Genomic DNA, 20,800 nt, shown 5'->3' with positions numbered 1-20,800 from the left:
ATTACTTAAAAAGGACACTTCATGAATCTCCATTGAAATTCAGGGTAGAAACCTAACAGAGCACCGTACTTATCCACAACCATTTAGGAAATTATTAATGTGATGTGCTTTCAGGTGTTTAATGAAGTTGACAAATGTTAATAGTTTAAAATGTAATAACCTACCTGGAACATAAACACTCCTGCTTAGGTTTTTTTTTTTTTTTTGTATAATGACAAAGACCTTTGTTACTTTGCTCTGAATTATTCACACTAGTATTGGATACTGTATGAAGTGCCAAAACTTACAATACGCTCAAATTAAGGACAACGGTGGAGTGACCAAAAATGTTGTGCTTACATATTTAGAAAACATGGAAAAACTCAATTAAAAAAAATTATACAATAAGAGATAAGTATGAAATATGATGCAGCATGATTTGATAATGAAGATATAATTTGATTTCAAGTGCAGCAATTGTCTGGATTTTATTTTGGACAAGATATTAAAGAAGAATGCTGACTGAAATATAAATACAGTAGCAGCTATTCAAAATGGCCCTTCCCAGGCGAATGGCAGCCCAATTCCCTGCAGCTCCCAGCAAAATCCCCTCCAACTTCCAGCCACTTCTCCTGGGCGAACATGTTTTACTCTGACTCCACCCTTTTACTGAATTACAGGGTTTGACCAGGAGATAACACTTCCCTTTAGATCTTAATGTCCACAAATCATGACAAATAATATTTTACAAATATACAAATATTGATGTTTAAAAAGGAATTGTAGGGGACCAGCTGAGGACCCATCAAGTAACGTGGAAATTTTGAATGGCTATTACTGTAAGGGTGATTATAATCTTGCAAGATCTTCTTGATTCATATTTTGAATCTCAATAATTAAGAGAAAAAAACACCCCCAACAGAGGGGGTGCTCTCAGGTTCCAGGTCTCACAAACCTACAATGCAGCGATAGAGTTGATTCCTTCCTTCCATCATCTCAAACCCATATCGCCATGCAGGTAACCATGACATTTTGCCCTAATGACTCCCTTTTAAGAGGACTAGGCCAGTATACTGTATGGTATTGCAGGCTGACAAGACCTCAACGACTCCCCATTACTGAGGGGTGGATCTGTTCTTTCGGTTCAATTTGCATGTTTTCTGAGCCACAGCAAGGCTTTGTTGGACTAATCTATAAAGCTTGGAACTCAATGCAAATCCAGACATTTTGAATTGAAAAAGCTTCCTGGATGGGAAGCAAAACATTTTGAAACTTGGAAAACAAAGTCCAGTAGATTGTTTTTAACTTTTCTGGAATGACTATGACCTGGATGACTGAGAATCTTGACCATCATAAATCTCAATAATATTACACAAATATGTCAAGCAGGCAGAGGAAATAAGTTTTATGCTCCTGCGAAATGACCCTCAAGTGACTCATTTTCAGCATATGAATAGCTGATTTCTATGCTAATGCAATGTCTGGTTCAAGCATGTTTGCAGCCACAGAAACTCCTACTGTTGCATTGGCACTTGATGGGCCACTTAACTCACGAAAAAGTCAATCATTTTGTTAAAGAAGTGTGGTCAAACAGCAATGTTATACACTTTAGAAAGAAGTACATGCAGATGTTGCCAAGAAAGGATTTCTCAAGCCAAGCAAATGCTTTGCAGCCTCTGCATTCAATGAGTGTGCTCTAAAGTTACAATCTCAAGTGGGATGCAGAGGGCAAGGTGTTGCTTTAAAGCTTCTGTGCAGACACAAACACCCAATCGATAGCTGTCACTTAAAAGAAGCTCAAAGTGATGGACTACATGCGTGGTTGCTGATAATATTGTGTAGTTGCACACTAATATGTGCTGAAGGACACATGCACACAGGGACAATGACACACTACACGCACTCTCACGGACACACGATCGGAGTGTAACGTGCAGACACACAGGCAGTCTCTTTGAGAGGAATAAAGAGAACATGAGCTGCCATATCATATTTCCTGGTCTGGGTCTAGCTGGTAGCCTGTCAAGATAAAAAGGACCATCTTCAATCAGTTACAACATGGCAGTGCCACACTATCATAGCCTTTACTCTCTGCTCTTTGGATATGCTTGTGTGTACAGGAGGCAGGGTGCTCCTTAACACAGTCTCTCTAAGAAGGTGTAGTAGCATAGTGGATGTCACCTCAAGCTACAGGCAAACACACACACACACACACAGCAGTTTTCAGCGGAGAGTGGAGATAAGGGACTCATTACAGGAAGAATCGACGTATCAATCAACGTTGCATCATTCATGCATTCGCCATCAAATTATGCTAATCCTAATTACTTCTGGGGAAATTACTATTCTTTATCTGCTAATAGTCAGGATTGTTTGGGGTATTCCTGCCTACAACGTTCACTATTATTCTCCTCAATATATCAATTTTTCACATTCTCATATTCAGCACTAATGATCCCATTTTACATCCCATAGAATAGAATAATAATGCTCTAAGCATTAATAATGAATCAATGTCAAGTTACAGGGCTTACAATGGCATGCCAGGCAATTGTTTACATCTCTGTGAACCATAAAGTAAGTCCTGAAGTCGCTGGTGTATGTAAATTATTAATATCTTTGGTTACACGTTTGCACATGACTCAAACTCTACATGGACAAAAAAATATGCTTATGTAAAAAGTAATTGCCCATTCGGAGAAAGATTATTTGCTAATAAAAATGCTGAATTGAAAGTGGGCGGGGCTGTGGTGCAGGGGTTAAGTGTACATCCAATGTGCATAGGCCTAATTACAGGTTTGAGTCCTGGCATAGTGAACTTTGCCGCATGTCTTCCTCTCTCTAATCCTGTTTACCGTCTGCATACTTTCAGGAAATATAAAAATAATCATAAATGCCACTAGAGCCTAATAAATATTTTTTCTATAATCTTTTTGCTTCTGTAAACCCAAGAATTTCCCCATTGTGGGACAATAAAGTGATTTCTATTCTGTTCTATTCTAAATAACTAGTGACACTTATTGTACACAGCTGCATTTTGTATAAGGCTGTTCTATCTAAATAATTGTAATTTCAAGCAAAATTTATTTTCATAATGTTAAGTTAAGTTACTCACACTCCTGGCAGATTTTGATTAAAGTTTTGTTTTTTGTTTTTATTTCTGGCACTTTGATGCTTGTTTTTACTGAAAGTTATATTAAAGATCTAGAGATAACGGTGATGGAATGGAGATCTTTTTACCCGCCTTTTTTTAAAAAATATGGATAGTTGAAAGTGGTGATTTATAATACAATAAAAAATAAGAATAAATTACATAAATACTTTTAATTAATTACTAGAAGAAAGCATCTTGCTTACAGGATAATTTTGTAAAAAAAAAAAACACAAACAAAAGAAAAAACAACAAGGGCTATAATACAATTTTCACATTTTATATGTAAATGTATAGCCATCTATAACATACTATGCAATAGGATTATTAGATCATTAGCAAATTATTTGATGCTTACATATCAGCTAAAAACATCTGTTAAATTAGAATCAAATTTGATATAACATCCAAATAGTCATAAATGGGAGGCCAAATTGGTTAAAAATGTGTGTATTAGTGAAATGCAGTTAGAGAACAGGACATTTGCATCCTGGAGAGGTCGCTAGTTTGAGGCTGCCACTCTACAATATATCCTGATGAAGGCCCTTAGCCCCAGAGCACTGCCTATGTGCTGCATGATGCTCAATGATCCCTATAGTAGGTAGACGATAAAATTTATTTCAGTCAAATACAGTTTATTTATACTTTGTGGTGCTACATAAAAATTAGTAGTTTTTTTCACTACAAAATGTTTTGTAACGAATAACAGAAATGGCAACAAGGATGATTATATAATTAATATTAAAGATGATAATTATAATGATGATGATGATAAACAAATAATTCAATGAAAGTATAAAGTAACACAATAACATGCTCAGTATCTAATAACAAGGCAAAAACTACATTTGAGATCTGCTATAAAAAGCACTGATAATATAAATTAATTGTATGATCTACAAATTTTTATAGTAATGTTTTTTTTCTGTTAATATTTTTTTGCCTAAATATTTTAAGTATAAAATGGTACACATCTGTTACATCTTGATCAAAATTATGTGAAAGAGTTGAATATTTGGATAAATAAAATATGAAAGAAGTTGACAGTAGCTACAGACCACAGGATATGCAGATAACTAATGACAGCTAACTTGCACCAAAGCTTATAATTGGTCAAATATATATAAATTGATCTATTTATAAGGGCTAAGCCAAAACCATACACATTAAATATGTTTGTCTTTGCATAGTAATTCATTTGTACATGTGCTGAGTAAAAGCCTCTCAGCGATGCAGGGTGGGTGGGTGTTTTGGGGGGCTGTGGTAAGCTGTACAAACACTGAGGCAGGGAAAGGTGGTTTTATAAAGGGGAAAAAGGCATCCATGACTAACTGTGGTCAGGCCAAGACCGCCTTGGTCACACTCCAAACCAAAAGCAGAGCATCCCGACTGGGACTGCATTGCTCTGTCCTCCATTTACCCCGCACCACCAGCAGCTGAGCTGGGATACAGTCTGTGGCTCCTAAACCATGTGTATTTGTGGAGCAAGTGCAAACACTTGCATGTGACCTTCACATTTCTAATGCTCTCGTGTGTACATGTGTTGGCACAGGAGTAAACAAAAGAGGACGATAGATTTATCTCTTTGTTGCAGCATCCCACAGAGAAACATCTGCATTGCAAATACCCTCTCAATCATATGTAGTTAAAACTTGCAACCACATCGCTGTCATTGGTGCAGTAACACTGCAGAAAAGTGACAAGGCACAAGCTGATTTCTCTACCAATGTTGCATCTGACATCCATTAAATAAACAGCTTTGCTTCAATTTGGGATTAAAACAAAGCTCTAAATTCCTCCTACAGCCTCACAAATTGGAGGCCAGTCACTTTTCTTCACCACTGTCCAAATACTACCTTTCTCATGCTTGGCAAGAAAACTCATTTGTTAAAAAATAACACAACGAAGACTATTTTTCTTTAGACATTTGTGACAAGATAGCAGCAGAGGCAATTAACTTATCAACCTTCCAATGGATTTATAGTTAAAGCATACATCTTGCCCTAGAGCAGCTGGCCTATTAGCTCCATACCATTTCTTGTCATTTCATTTTGCAGGTGTAGGAGTGTCCTTGTCAGGAAGCCGCAGTCAGAATCTGCAGAGGGCAGAGAGCCAGGGCTCGGGGCCAAGGAGGCCACTAGCAGCTCATTGTGACGATGACAAACTGAGCACACAGTTGAAAAAAAAAGAATGCTTCATCCAATATCTGGGCAAGCATTATAAATGAGATCTATATAACTTCGAGGCACTTAAATTACATGTTCACACAGACATCAACACTGCCTGCACTTTGGGAATCAATGTAGAGATTTCACATTAAGGGGAAATTGGTTCTAGGACCATATTTATTTTTGTAATGAGCAATCCTTAAATGAGATTTGATGGGTTTTATTGGGCAAAGTAAAGCTTAAACATAAGAAAATGCTGTCCATATTCAATTACTGGAAAAGAACAAGACAGACTTCTGCAAGAGAAATTCTAACTTAACATTTACTTGTAGCTGATTTATTTAAAGTCACTTTTCACATTTGAATACCTTTGCATAAACAGTATAAAGTGTGTTCCTTCATCCACACACATATTCTCAGTGAGGGTTTTGGTGGGCAGACAGAGAAAATGTCTCTATCACTCGTAGAGGAGGATGAGCAATCAGGGGCTTCTAATTAGCTGATGACCCTGCTCTACCTCTTGAGCCACAGCCGCCCACAATCAATTAATCTAATAACCCAACTGGCTAAGAGATTCTCAGAAAGCATCAATTCTCTTATTGAGGTATTGCTTTATTATGCAACAATATTGAAGCTTGAAGCTGACCTAAACAAAGAAAGTGTTTTAGTTGAGTTTTAAATTATTGTTTTTTTTTTAAATAAAGACTATGAGAGCTTTGGTGGTTCCATAAAAACACAGAAAGGGACAGTTGTGTTTTCCACAGCCAAAAGACCACATTGGTGCCAATTTATTCTCTAAAAGACATATTTTCCACTAGATGTTGATCCACTATTTTTTGTCTTGATTTTACTTTTGTAAAGATGATCAAAGTACCAAGTTAATTTAAGTACACAAATCATGTTATTTGTCTTTCTGTATTTGCAAATAGATGTTTTGGTGTCATCTGCATAATTCATGCATGTAAACAACAACTATTCTTTGCCAATTTTTAAAGGGAGGGGCATGCAATGTAAAACCATTATGAAATCTGAGGCAAACCCTGAATTAAGGGGAGCCGGAAGCACAAAAAAAATCTTTAGACCTTTTATACTGGTGAAGATTCTCAGTCATTCAGGTCATAGTCATTCCAAAAAGTTAAAATAAAGTTAAAAAAAGCAAACAACTGGACTTTGTTTTCCAAGTTTGAAGACATAACACTTCCCATTCACGAAGCTTTCTCAACTTGCCATTTATCTTTATACACAATTACTTTAATACAACTTTTTCAATCCATCACCTTATAGATTTTTCTCTTTACAGACTATCCTGGTAAAAGAAAATAAAAAAATGTTTACTATGTAATTTGCTCTCATCTATGTCCTCCCTTCTCATTGTTTCTCTTTTTCCTGTCTTACGATTATTTCCTAATTATCTCATATCTGTTCCCCATCATTAGCTTCAGCATTGCACCATATGGCATTTAGCGCGTTTCCAGATATATAGTCAGAATGTGAATTAAATTACTTTTCTCCTTGAATGTGCTTTTAGGAGAAATTCAGCATTCCCATTTATGATGTGTTCATTTGAAAAAAAGCATCACTATAAGTGACCCAGTTTTACATATAAAATGAAATATTCTCTGCAGCAGACACGGATAAGTTTGGTAACAAAACCAAAGCCAGTTTTTAAATTGCAGAAACACATTGCCTCCTATAATTCTGTTTTTAAAATGGAAAAGTAGAGGGATGGTGCACCTCAAGGACTTCGGCTCTTAATGTTTGGACCTTCTCAGTCTTACAGCTGCTCTGAGCTCATATACGGGGTTATTTAAAGAGGATGCTGAGCTGGAGGAATATACGCCAATTGTGCGTTCCTACAACGCCTTCTTCACTAATGCTGTTATAGCCACAAGAACAATCAGGGATTTTTTTCCATGCAGAGACTTTAGGTCAATAACCCCTCGTAGTGTTAAAACCCTGGATGCAGGGGATCAGGAGACAGCAGGGCCCGGAGAGGGTAAAAAAGGGAAGACACAGGTACAAGCATCAAATTGTGAGAAAGTTCCAAATTGGAAACCCACGCAACATGTTGAGAGGCATCAGGGCCAGCAGGAATAGCAAATAACGGATAATAGAACACTGAGCCATTGCTCGGCCATGATCCAGCTCCGCCTGACACCTTAAACGGCTTCTTTGCATGCTGTGACCTTCCAAGCAGCAGGAAGTTTGAATATCATCAACCGTCAGAGCTGCAGCATCAGCCTCTCATCCTTCAGCTGTGGGGGGTGAGCTCCGCATAAAAAAAGTAAACATCAATGAGTCTTCAGGTACAGATGGGGTGTCAAGTTGAACCATGTTTTTTCAGACATCCTAAACCTCTCCCTAAAGCTTTCCCTGCTTCCCTCCTGCCTGAAGTCCTCTCGTATTGTGCTTCTGCACAAAAAAAAAGAAACCCCAAAACATTGCCTGCTTCAATAATTACCTCTTTGTAGTTCATGATGATGTCTCTTTAGCAGTTCACACGGCTCTGACTCATATTCAACATCCTGATTCATACCTTAAGTTACCTTTGTGAGGTTCAGCTCAGCCTTCGACATTGTTCTTCCAGACATGCTGCCCCAAAAACTCTCCAACCTGGGTTTATCTGCACTGCTTTGCTCCTTGATCAATGACTAACTAACAGGAACTCACTAACAGGTCCTTAAGTGGAGAACCTCACATTTCCCACCCAAATCCTTAACACCAGCTAACAATAAGGTTGTATTCTTAGCCCTTTGCATATAGGACTGCTTGGTCACCCATAATACAAACATAATTGATAAGTTTGCAGACAACACCACCATGGTAGGTCTTACATGAACCAACAGTGACATTAATTTTGAAAGAGTAGAGAGAGGTTAGAGTTAACTTGCAACTGTAGACCGGGAACCTCCTTTCCAGAGGAAAAAAACAGCAGATTCTAGAGCTGCTCCTAAATATGTTGGTAAATTACGTTCGTTGGGCTTGAAAGCATCTTTGCTTGAGCTTTGTTTTTGTTATACTGTTCAAAGCTAGATGGTGCAACATGAATCTGCATACAGATGCAAACTGTGAAAAATGTGCTCTCTTTGATCTGCTTTAAAAGGTTACGACTACTCAACATATATATTAATTTATTGGGTAAAAAAAATGCATTGACTTGTCTAAGTAACAGAGTAACAGATTCAAATGCAATGCTAGTGTTGCAGTGTCCCATGGTCTCCCATGCCATCTTTACACCACATCATTATTAGAAAAATAAGTAAGTAATAAGTTTTTTTTGGAAAACTTATTATTTTTGGTTGATCACAAAATACATACATCAGATGACTGAACCGTCAAATAACAGGGTTTAAATATTTTCACTCAGGTTGGCTGTGATGTATCTAATAACTCAGATAAATACACAATTTCAAAAACAGAAATGGAAAGTGCCATTTTATGCAAATTTCCTAGCATAAATGTACAAAAACAGGACGTTGCCAACATAGAAATGTATGCATCCATGTGAGGACACGTAACGGATTACAGCTACCTAGTAAAAGTGCATCAACACCTTTGCTTACATGCAGAATTTAAAACACTGCTGAACAGTAGCTCACTGATGTTCCCCAGTAGACATATTGCTACACGAAGAGCAGGTGCAGCTCTTCTTTCACACTTCTATTTCACTTGACTTATGAAGCGTCTTAAAATAACCATTCCACCATTTTCCACCTAAACCTTGAGATTTCACACTTTTGTATTCAAACATGGAACTACAGTATCACCTGCAGCTCCATTGAATCCTCACTTTGGGGTCAGTTTAATAAACAACAAGAACACAAAGCTAAGCACAAGATGACAAGCTCAATATTTGAAAAAAAAAAAAAACTGAATTATTGAAAGCATGTGTAAGTGAAAAAAATTAAGAAAATCTATAAGCAAAGGTAAACCTTTAGATTTAGGATAAAGGCAAATAATCTGCATATCCAAATAATATAAAGCTCATTTTATCAGGTCTTACATTTATTAGTCATTCATGAGAAACTGCTCCACCACCCACATCTATCTTTCTATTCATTGGTTTCATATGATTTATTTATGATTTTTACATAATACAGCTAAGAGCTAAGGTTTGCAACTAACCTATTGCACACTGATTACACACATCTTAGGGCAGTTGGAGTTTTAACCTTATCACTGTTTTTATTTATATCTTCAGGTGACATCAGGTAAGATATAAATTTTGAACATGGCAGGATGTATATAAAGCTGTGTATACTCAGCCAAAAGCGGCAAATATGAGATTTGACTGATAATTCTGAAATTGTATAAAGTATTACAGAATGTTGTAAGATTCTTGAAATTACCTCCAGTTATTTGTCAACAGTTATGATTAATGTGTTAAGAGTTGAAATTTACCAAGAAATTATTTTCTTCCAAATTTAGCATATTGCAGCAGTGCAATCGCCCTGGATTTCAAAAAGCATTTAGGAAGAGTGACTTTTTTTTAAATTTGATTTAAATTCAGGTAAAGATAGAAGTTGGCTTCTGATGTGAGCTGGTATTACCACAGATGAGCAAGTTTTTGAGAGCTAAAAATAGACAAAAAAATCTGAACCGATTGAATAGGGTAGGGTTTGCTTGCTGCTTCATAAATAGTAGACAGACATTGATAAAGCATTTGATCGCAAAATTGAAGGGTTTGTGACTGCCAATAAAATACAAAATCGGAGATAAAGAACAAGTAAAACAAGAAATAAAGAGGTTTGGGTTGGTCCCTCAGAGTGTGGTGAATAAATTGCAAAATCTTTTTGAGGAGTTTTCTACCAAACATATTGACTTAACAGTAAGAAAAGAACAATCAACAAGAAAATAGAAAAAACAAAAGAACCCCAGAAGGGCAATAAAATGCAAGTGACTGTTGATACATGCTCATCAGGATGAGTGAAGTCTGCAAGTTAATTATGCAATCTGCTTGGTTTTCTAAATAAAAAAAACTTTTTAACCAATCCAACTAAATGATTTAATTGATCCGCCTCTGTGAATTGCCTTGAGATGATGTGTTGTGAATTTGTATTCTATGATTAAACTGAATTAAGATAAGATGCAAAGTTGACAGGTTCCCTAAGATATTTCAAAAATGTTTCTGTATCCTATCTTGCAAGAAAAGCAAATTAAACATGCCAAAACTTTTTGATCGCCTGAAAATGCTTGTTCCTCAGAATCTCTCCTCAGCACGACCCCACACAAGATGAACAATAAATCCATACACATAAACAGGAGACAGTCACGGCGCATGTGAAAACAGAACAGGAAGTGGTTAGGGTACAAAAGGTCAGAGCTCAAGGAATGTGCTTCTCATAGCCAAGCTTCGTCTAGTTATGACAGCCAGGCCATTCGGATATCTGCTTGGTAAATGGCCAGCTTAAAGCTCACAAGAATGGAGACAGAAATGTTGGGGGTGGTGCTGGAAGTGGCTTCTTGTGTGTATGTGTGATTAGAAGATGTTAACAAAGGCTGTTGGTGTTATCCAGTAAGGTTCTGCATGCTGAATCTGCCCAGATCAATGTGATTATCTCTCAGCTATAGCTAATTAGAGTCATTAATTCACAATGCAAGTAGGAAACAGCACCAGAGTTACTTTCCCTTTCTCCTTTGGCTGATCTCGACTTTCTCTGGAATTGCTCTGGGAGTGCACAGGCACTTGGAAAAGGTCTGTGTGTTGGCCACACTTCAGTCGAGATTCTCATCTGCACATAATTCACTTTCAAAGGGCAGAGAGGGCGGTAAAAAGAATCCTTAATTGCGCCGGCACAGTGTCCAACATAGACAAATGTTTATATCTTGGCCCTCTAATGAGAAACCAATAACAGATGCAAAAAGCATTCTTTGCCACCCCCTCACACCCCATATCCACTACAAATACACATGGACGTGACAATGAGAAACTGGCCGTTTTGGGGAACGTCATCTCATTAATCAATAGCACTCATGTTTAGAGTCACGTGATACTCTACTTACGCACTGATGCAGCAATAAATCTGTTATACAGAATGTGACTTTGTCTGCATTTCTCTATTCAATTGATCCTTGGTTGAGGGCAGTTCTTTAGAGTTTAAAGCTCCTGTAAGTCTTTTTAAGTCCAGTAAAGAGACTGTCTGAACTATTAACAAGGAAAATGGCATGCAGTTATATATTTTTTTTATTTAAGTATAAATCTTGTTATAGCATTCATTCAAGTTTCTATGACATACTAGCTTAAGCGAAACAGGCAGTCACCATTAGCATAGATACATTATTCATTCATCCATCCATCAATCTTCTTCCATTTTATCCGGCAGGGTCACAGAGGTGCTGGTGCCTTCTCCAACAGTAAATGGGTGAAAGGTGAGGTACACCCTGGACACCAGTCACCAGTATATAGCAGGGAAGAGACATACAACCTAGCACACACAATTTGAGACCCTGATTGACCTAACAGTCCTGATTTTGAACTGGGGAAGGAAGCAGGACTGCCCAGAAAGATTCCACACATGCATGGGGAGAATATCTAAACTCCATAAAAAAAGACCTTAGTTATCGAACTAGGGTTATCGAACCCATCTGTATGGGGAGAATGCTACAAACTGTGTCATCATGCAGTTTCTAATTGGCAGGTTTCAATATTTTAAGTTAATTTAGGTATTAATATCTGCTTCAGCAGTGCCGTCTCTGTCTCCCTGCCAGCTCCCTTATCAGCTTCTCTGATTGGTTGATGTGGCGTGTCGAGCAGCAAAAGTTACATTTTTACAACTCCAGCAGATGCTGCTTGTGAAGCGTGTCATGCGCGTCAGATGCCCAGAAGCTCATGAGGTGCTGCTTCAGCTGCTCAGATGCATCAAGATGCGTTGCTACCGCTGACCAACCACTGACTTTGCATATAAACCAGCTGCTTTTGCTGCTTCTATTGCGTGCTGTCTGAACATAGCCTCATGCTCGAGGTTAAACTGGCACAAAATAATGAAGGAAGAAGAAAGCAGAGTATGTAAATAACAAATTAATGATAGTGAGGGTTGTGAACAGTATGCTGGCTTGGATAGGTTATTTGTATAAGAGTATTCAGATAGAGATGGAACAGGGAAGAGTTTGAAACCTTGCCAATAAGGCCACAGGTCCTAAATGCAGCCAGTTTCACAGCTACTTCATCTGGGTGGGATCCACCATTTTGTCCAAGAAGTTTCTCAGACATCCGCTGGTTTAGTCTAAAGTGTTAGGATTTAGTCTGAATAAGAATACCCAGAAGTCCATTAAGCAAACCAAACAATTTACATAAGACACAGTTCAATTACATAAACCTAGTGATGAGCTGTGTAAAAGGTCCAGCCAAAATTATACTACAACTCCAAGTGTCCCAGATATAACTTGCTAAGAGACAAACCAAAAACTAATGGGAGGGCATGTTTATATCGGAGTGCGCCTGTTTATAGGGTTTAATGTTTAAAAATGACTTAATTCAAGGGGATAAAACAGGAAGTCACTATGTTTCACATCATACTACTCGTATAACAGAGTAAATGTGATATTTCTTTAAGGATAAACTTTTGTGGAAGGCCCTTAAAAGTTTTTAGCATCCTGGTATTAAATGATTGGCAAGACCTAAGGGGTAAAAAATGAATAGCATATTGTGGAACACAGAGACAAGAACATATCTTCTCATCTCATCTGTTCCTGACAATTTACTCTGGTGGGCCTGTCACAGCGGAGCGCCAGTCTGGCCTATGAATCTCTCCGCTGTTTTATCTCCCAGCAGCAGAGTAGGGAAACGAAGGTCCTGCAAAGGGCTAAGGTCATTTCCTGTGCCTCCAGGCTCTGACAGAAAAAAATAGTTTCTTCATTCGGTCAGCCCTGTTTTATTTCAATTGCAGACGCTGCCTTTTAGAGGGCCCTTGTGGGCATGGATGGCAAATGAGTGGCTCTGTATTGTTACATCCTATCCTCTTCCTACCACCCCCCTGTCATCTTTGATCTACACTTTATATCATAGCGGTATTTCTTAAAGTATGTGTGAAAGTATGGAGGCGGCTATGAGAGGCCAGAAAATACAAAAGAGGAGGAGATGAGTAGAGAGCAACTGTGAAATAAAGAGCTGAACGATTCCCCTCATCCAGAGCCCTTTAATGCCCTGTAGTCCTTTCATAACTTCCTGTCTCTCTCTGAACTGGGAAAAGCACATGTGAGTAGTAGGAATGCACTGTTTATATGCAACTGATGGTTGTGTGTGTGTGTGTGTGTGTGTGTGTGTGTGTGTGTGTGTGTGTGTGTGTGTGTGTGTGTGTGTGTCACAAAGGAAGGCAGAAGCGAGAGAGTGAGTCAGAACTGGCATGATAGAGGCTCAATAAAGGGCCTGCATGGTGCGGTGGTGGAGGAGAGCAGCCAGAGCAGGCAGACAGGCACACATGCTGGGATGTTAGGAAGAAGAGTGATAGATCTATTGCATGGCCACTGTTGCTGCAAGAGCAGAACACACCTCAGGCAGATGGATGGGAAGTGTGTGTGGGGGTGCGATTAATCTTTGCGAGTGTGCCCTTTGTATTGGACTGCGTGGGAGAGTTGTGTTACATGGTCTTGGAGTGCAGTTTGAGATGTGGTACTTCAAACAGGGCTTTACAGTACTTCTACAGCTACTCAGGGCAAATGTAGCAGACAGATGTATGGTAGAGAAGAAACAACTGCAGGTTCACGTTGTTGCGTGGGTATTTGTCATGGTTTGTGTTTGTTTGTGCTTTAGAATACACCTGACCTGTAAGCACAGAAAGCATCAACACTTCTTTTTCTGCCACACTCCCACTCCTACTATTCCACCAAGCATCTTACCTAGTATTCTCTACTCCATCGTCTTTATTGTTCAGTCTAATTCTCTTTTATAGTTTTTTATTGTAGAAACACAAAAGTTAAACCAGAACTAGAAACTTAAAATGGTCTTAAAGAAGAACAATACTCAAACACTTTCTTAGCTACATCTACTTTATAAAGTGTGTTCAGATGTTTGATATTTGAAGAAATGTTTAGTTACATGGAAGCAGTAAAATAAATTCCTGATATCATCATCTACACCACTGAAGTAGACTTAACAGAATCCATACTGGGCTTTTTGATGAGATAAGAAATAAGACTTATCTGACTTTGAATGTAGAATGACTGGGGTACAAGAAGAGCTGCTATGAATATTTAAAAAAACAGCTTATCTATTGGCATTTTTACTTACAAATGTATTTCAGAGAAGTGGCATGGACTTTAATTAAAAACTAAAAAGAAGTATATACACAACAAAAATAATATAGATGGATAAATCCTTAGCACATTTATGTAACAAGTTTCTTATTTATGAGCGTAATCTGCAACACTTTTATTGAAAAGTTTGAAAAATAAAAACGTTTTGAATTTCTTTTGTGTTATATAATTTAATATTCATCTTTCAATATTTCAATCCTGTTTAATAGAACAGTATATCACCAATGAGGCCAACCACAATATTATTATTGTGTTTTTATGAGCAGGGTTGGATGTGATCTGGCTTTTGCTTAAAGACTGTCCTCATCATCGTTCTACCTGAGTTTTTTTTCTCTGATTGGATTGAAAATCATGAAATCACACTACAAAAACAAATAAGGGAGGAACTGAGCCTAAGGTTAAGGTTATAGATTGTACAAAATCTATAAAAATATAGGGATGGTCATAGTGTAAATATATATTACTCAAAGACACCCAAGTTGTCTTTGAGCAATTTATCACAATGTTGTGTGTCTATAATTATGTCTCCTTTAAAATCCAGAAAGTTTCAACTTTAAAAAGTTTTTTGGATGCATACTAAACTTGAGGATTTATTTATTATTTTCTTTTTTTTGGTGTCAATTTTATTTTAACAAAATAATCGCAGATAAAATTTTTTAAGGCTGGCAGGTCCTTTATCTTGGATTTTTTTCCCCTCCTTAAGCAATACCCGTCTGCCTCCCTTCCACTCATAAAATACGCTTGTTATGTTTTCCTCTTGGCATCTCAGTAGTATTGCATACCAATACGACTGGTAAGTTATGACAGAAGTTGTTTCTCACACAACAAAGTGTTTAACTGGCTTGAATTTTTTGTTGTGGCGTGTGTTGCTTATATAACTCTAGTTAGGAGGATACAGAAAGTTGTAAACATTTGATTTCTTTATTTTTCTCAAGCACTGTTTTACAAAGCAGTTTGTACCTTCTTTATAGTCCCACTAAAATTCACTTTCATTTGAATTCTGAATTCAGATTTATATAACCTACAGGCATTCATTGTTGTCTTTACTATCCAGCAGGAGCTGTCAAGATGATCAAAGTTTGTTCTTTCTGCTAAATATTGGAGTTGTTTGACCCTGAGAGAACTGCCTGGTGGGACAGACTCAAATGTAGCAAAGAAAACTGAATGACCTTGAAAGGCCATGCTTTAGAGACTGGAAAACCGCAAAAAGCAATTAAAAGTATTGATACAACTTCAATAGATTTTTTAACTGTGCTTCCAGGCACCTTAAGGCAAGTATCACACCATTTTTCTTCTCATGATTCCTCTAATTCCTCCTCTTTTACAGTTTCTCCATTTAAGTCTTTGCTGATTTTTTTTCCATTACTAAATGTAAAAATTGAGTAAACTGTATTACAGTATCTGCAGCCAATCCTGGCCTGTAGCAAACACATGAAGACAACGAGGATGACTATAATACTAAGTAAGGTTTATACAATATATTTAAGCTTGTTAATGCTCAACATATTCTGGTATTATAAAAAAGAAAAAGGGACCAATGGGCCTTGTGCCACTGCTGCCTTTAAAGCAGGCAGCATTGACCAAGATATGGTGACTTCCATGAATCCTTCCTGCAGTGTTAGGTCAGCAGGTTGCTAAATCACTGCCTCCCAACTTGCAGAGTCCTTGAGGGATTTAAAATCTAACATAGACATTGCTACCAAAAAAGCATGGATGAAAGTAGTCCTAAATTCTTGCCGATGTAATGCCAGAAGCCTTGATATTATTTTTGTACATTGGTGGCACATTGGGCTTCATACAAAAACATTTTCATGTCATATATTTGTCTCACAGTTCGTCAGATTCCACAAACTTTGTTAACTGCAGTAAATTATCGTATATAATCTTCTATGTGATGCACTCCACCTGTGAGCGCACGGTCCTGAGAACTGTAAATCTACATTATCACTGCCCCATATAACAGTACAAATTGCCACTCCCATTGCTGTGCATGAACAACTATGTGTTCATGCACAGCAATGGCATTGAAGAAGAAGTCGAAAAACTGTAAAGGTTTGCGGATCGAGGTCTGACTGAGAGCAGCAGAATTAAAGGACCAGTAAAAAGCCAAGTAGTGGAGAATAAAATACAAGAGCTTTAAATCCAGTGGTTGCACTGTTACAAAGGTAAAAATAAATTCATGATGAATCATTTGATCCAAAAACAGTCAATAAAAACTACTGACAGAGGCAAGAGGTGCAACATACTATATGCTATCATACTTAATGAGTTCAACTTGATCCAAAATAACCGTTCTGCTAAATCTGCTTTTGATAGACAGACACAGCTGTACTGTAAATCTCCAGACCACATCTGCCATCCCTTCATCGTACTCTCTCTCACAATGCATAAACATATGTAAAAAGTCGACTGCAAAACTCTAATTTAATGAAGTCCGTAATGTAAATATTCAATTCAATTCAATTCAATTCAGTTTATTTATATAGCGCCAAATTCACAACACATGTCATCTCAAGGCACTTTACAGTTCAACCAGATCATACAGTCAAATTGATACAAAGTTTTCTATCTAAGGAAAACCAGTTGATTGCATTGACTCATTGACTCAAATACAATCCCCCACACTAAGCATGCTTGTAGCGACAGTGGAGAGGAAAAACTCCCTTTTAACAGGAAGAAACCTCCAGCAGAACCAGGCTCAGTGTGAGCGGCCATCTGCCGAGGCCGACTGGGGTTCAAGGAGACAGAAGCAGAGATACAAAAAGCAGCTGTAAAAGGCGGCCCCGTCCAGGAAACACACAGCCAGGCAGACGAGCTCCAAGGCAGCTCCCATGCCAGAGGACGAAGAAAGCACATCCACTTAGTCACGGTCAGAGACTAAATTCAGCATTTAGTGTAACAAAGCCAATGAGATGCCGTGGAGTGAAATTAATGCCATTATTACCGCTGAACCTTTCATCCATTCTTTGTTCCAGATATTATTTTATCGTAGCTTGAGCTCTGACTGATTTTTTTTTGACAAAATGACATAAAATTCAACCCTTCTCCTCTGGATGACAACATGTAAGTTGCAAGTATTGATCGATAGAATACAATTTTAATTTATAAATGCTGAGTTGCATAATATATAATTATGTAGCCTAATAAAATGGACAATTGCTTCTAAAATAAACAAATGTAGTCATTTACTTAAAAACAGGGTTTGAAAGAGCTGATTGGTTGTGCAAGACTCCTATGTCAAGTTTAGGGCACTCCTAAAATTTGTTAGGACCTTAGAGGTGATTAGTAATAGGAGAAAAATGGTGAATGCAACGTTTTCTCCTAAATAACCGTTACGAACCATTTAAGAACAAATTTGTTGGTACAAATGGTTCCTACATGAAGCCCAATGTGCATGCAGCTTCTCTTTGCAAAAACTAAGCTGCAAACTCCGGAGCCTCAAAAAGCACGTCCTGAGCCCCCCTGTTGTGTTTAACCTAAAGGTTTGAGACATCCACCTTTCATTGTCTTTCTGTGGACCCAGAAGAGGAATCAACATTGGGAAGCACTCCTGAAGGCCTTTCCCTACAGGTAGGAGAAATTCACACTTCAGACTGTTTAAAGTAGGGTGACCAAACGTCCGTATTTCCCGGGACATATCCGTATTTCACGTCCTGTCCTGGGCGTCCCGGGTTTTTTTTAGAAAGTGAGGAAATGTCCTGATTTCACTGCGCACGACGCTCCGTGTGACGTAATCCCTGAGCCGCGTCAGTGCGGGCAGCCCTGCTCTTAATCAGAGGCTCTGTTATAAAACCTGGGCTGCATCCTCCAAGGACGCGGTCTACCTAGACTGGATCCTTCGAAGTCCTTGAAAATAAGGAGGCCAGAAGAGTTCTGTCTGTAAATTCGAACAGGTCCTCCCTTCGGCAGGTTTTACGCCGTATGCTCTGTTGCTTAGCAACCGTGAAAGTTGTCACACAAAGCAGGAAAAGAATGAATACCGAGGTTTTCAAAACTGTTTGTTTATTTATTTATTTTTTTTTTAAAGTTAAAGTGAACAAAGACTACACTCACAAGAATCCAGAGTGGAATAAAGGTTCCAACCACCGGGAGCAGGAACAAATCAAATCAAATGTAATGATAGGAACCTTAGTCAGTTAAATAACATGCTGCTGTTATTCTGCACATCTCTGATGTTGCTGCTATTTTCAAATATCCATTATTGTAAAAATGTCCATAGCTGCATATTGGTTATTTATTCTCCAATTTTATATTGTTAAAACACTTTACAGAATTTTATTTTTTATATTTTAACTCTTCCCTATTATGTTATTCTTATACATTTTTCTAAGGTCCTCATTTGTGTGACCATTTTCAATAATCTTTTTGCTGCTGTAAATTTGCCCATTGTGGGACAATAAAGGGATTTTCTATTCTATTCTATAAAAGGGTTAGAAATATATAAGTAAATCTAAACAATGTATGTACAAAATATATCTGCAAAATCTCTAATATTCAACAACAAAAAATACTTAGTTAAGCATATTGTGCAAAACAACAATAAAAAAATTAAAATCCTAACAGATTTATAGTCCCCACCCTGCAGATCTATTAGAATCTGAAATACTTAAATTACAGCCAAACTCATTTACACAGTAACAGATTAAAACATTTAGATAAACCAAACACTACCGCCACATATCTGACTCAATAACCATTAAAACAACTATTTTCATTAATTTCAGACGGAACTATTCACAGAGTTGTATTATTATATTAAACTGAACTTCAAATTTTCACAACTGTTCTGCGCCAAGTAACATTTCCTGTGATCACGGAGCAAATCCCGATGATGAGACATTTGTTCTTTCAATATCACCCCCCCCCCCCCTCCAAGGTGTCCTGGTTTTCCCAAATGAAAATATGGTCACCCTAGTTTAAAGTTAATAAGTACAGCTGCAGGTTACCTTCAGAACCAGAATTCTACAAAACCATCTTTAAGTCTCTTCACCTTCACAGGGGAAACTTGGAGCAAAAGGTCCAAGAGATTAATCATCAATGATGCATCGAGAACACTGGTGTCCAAACAAAGTCATCATCTACCCCAAGCATCATTGGATCCTTCACATTCCTCAAATAAAAATAAACAGAGGTATTGGGTGTGACAAAATCTTTAAAGGTTAAAAAACAAGTTTTTATTATGTCAACTTAACATGCCATATTCATCCATCCAGGCGGGGTATACCCTTGACAGGTCGCCAGTCCATCTCAGACATGCCATATTATATTTTAAATTTGTCTTCATTTAGTTGCTGTTTTTTTTTTGTATTTGTTGTTAATTATTTAACCATATACTTGTTCCTTCTGGGTTTATGTGAAGAAAAGAGATTCCTTAGGGAAAATAACCACTCCCTATTTAAGATGGCTTCTCACCAACCACAAATGTTTGCCGGTTTAAAGTCTAGTACCGAAACGTTGCAAATAAATGCCTTCTTATGCAAGTTGGAAGGTGTGCCGAGTACTTTTTTCTTAGCGGAGGAGACTTTCTAAATATCACCCAAATTAATTAAAATAAATGGCCATCAGTTTTAATTTATCAGTTGGTTTTCTAGTTTTTACTTGGTTCACTTTTCATTTTAACCAGTTATGTTTTTATTTAGATTGAAATATCGGTTGCTTTTTCTTGTAGTTGATAAGTTACAGATATTTAAATCACGTTGAAAGTGTTTCAGCCAACCACAGCAGTGTGTGGAATTTTATTGCTGCCACTGATTGCTCGTTCTCTCCCTGTGAGACTTGTACTTTGTAATGCGAACCAGCTGAATAAAACATCTTAGAATGTGCAATAAATTAAACGCACCCATCTCTTTAACACTCGCTGTGTTTAAAACATCACTTGCTCACTTAAATAATACTAAGTGAAATCTTGATGGTGTAGTTCATAAGCAATTTTCTTCAATTCTTTGTGTTTGAAACAAAAAAACATAAATTTCAACTATTAACCCTCTCTGTCAGTTCTGTACTGCAGCTGAATCTTTTAGTGGTATGCAGTACCAGACCACACCGGCGTACTCTCGCCACTGACAAAAGCACAATAAAGCATACTGAGTGAATTTACGAGAAAAAAAACAAGAACTTACCCTTGCACTGGTTAGTGTTCTTATCAAGAATGGCCTTGGTTGACACTATTTTTCCATACCTGTTGAGACAGAGAGCATTGAGTTAGCAATTTAAACCATATGCCACTGAAGTGTTTAGGAATTTTATTCAT

At 37.6% G+C, this 20,800-nt stretch overlaps 1 protein-coding gene across 3 annotated transcripts in view; it reads right to left on the bottom strand.

Moving 5' to 3' along the window:
* Positions 1-20,800, bottom strand: part of rbms3 (RNA binding motif, single stranded interacting protein) — a 433,687-nt gene that overhangs the window by 189,783 nt on the left and 223,104 nt on the right. For all 3 annotated transcript variants that reach the window (XM_038277019.1, XM_038277018.1, XM_038277017.1), the window contains one exon: positions 20,670-20,728. In XM_038277019.1, the coding sequence (XP_038132947.1) occupies positions 20,670-20,728 (59 nt within the window). The remainder of the gene's footprint in view (positions 1-20,669; positions 20,729-20,800) is intronic.

The sequence above is a fragment of the Cyprinodon tularosa genome, unplaced genomic scaffold, assembly GCF_016077235.1.
Source record: "Cyprinodon tularosa strain WSP-4 unplaced genomic scaffold, ASM1607723v1 ctg13, whole genome shotgun sequence".
Taxonomy (NCBI): domain Eukaryota; kingdom Metazoa; phylum Chordata; class Actinopteri; order Cyprinodontiformes; family Cyprinodontidae; genus Cyprinodon; species Cyprinodon tularosa.
The sequence above is the reverse complement of the archived record's forward strand: the minus strand, read 5'-3'. Positions and strand labels throughout refer to the sequence as shown.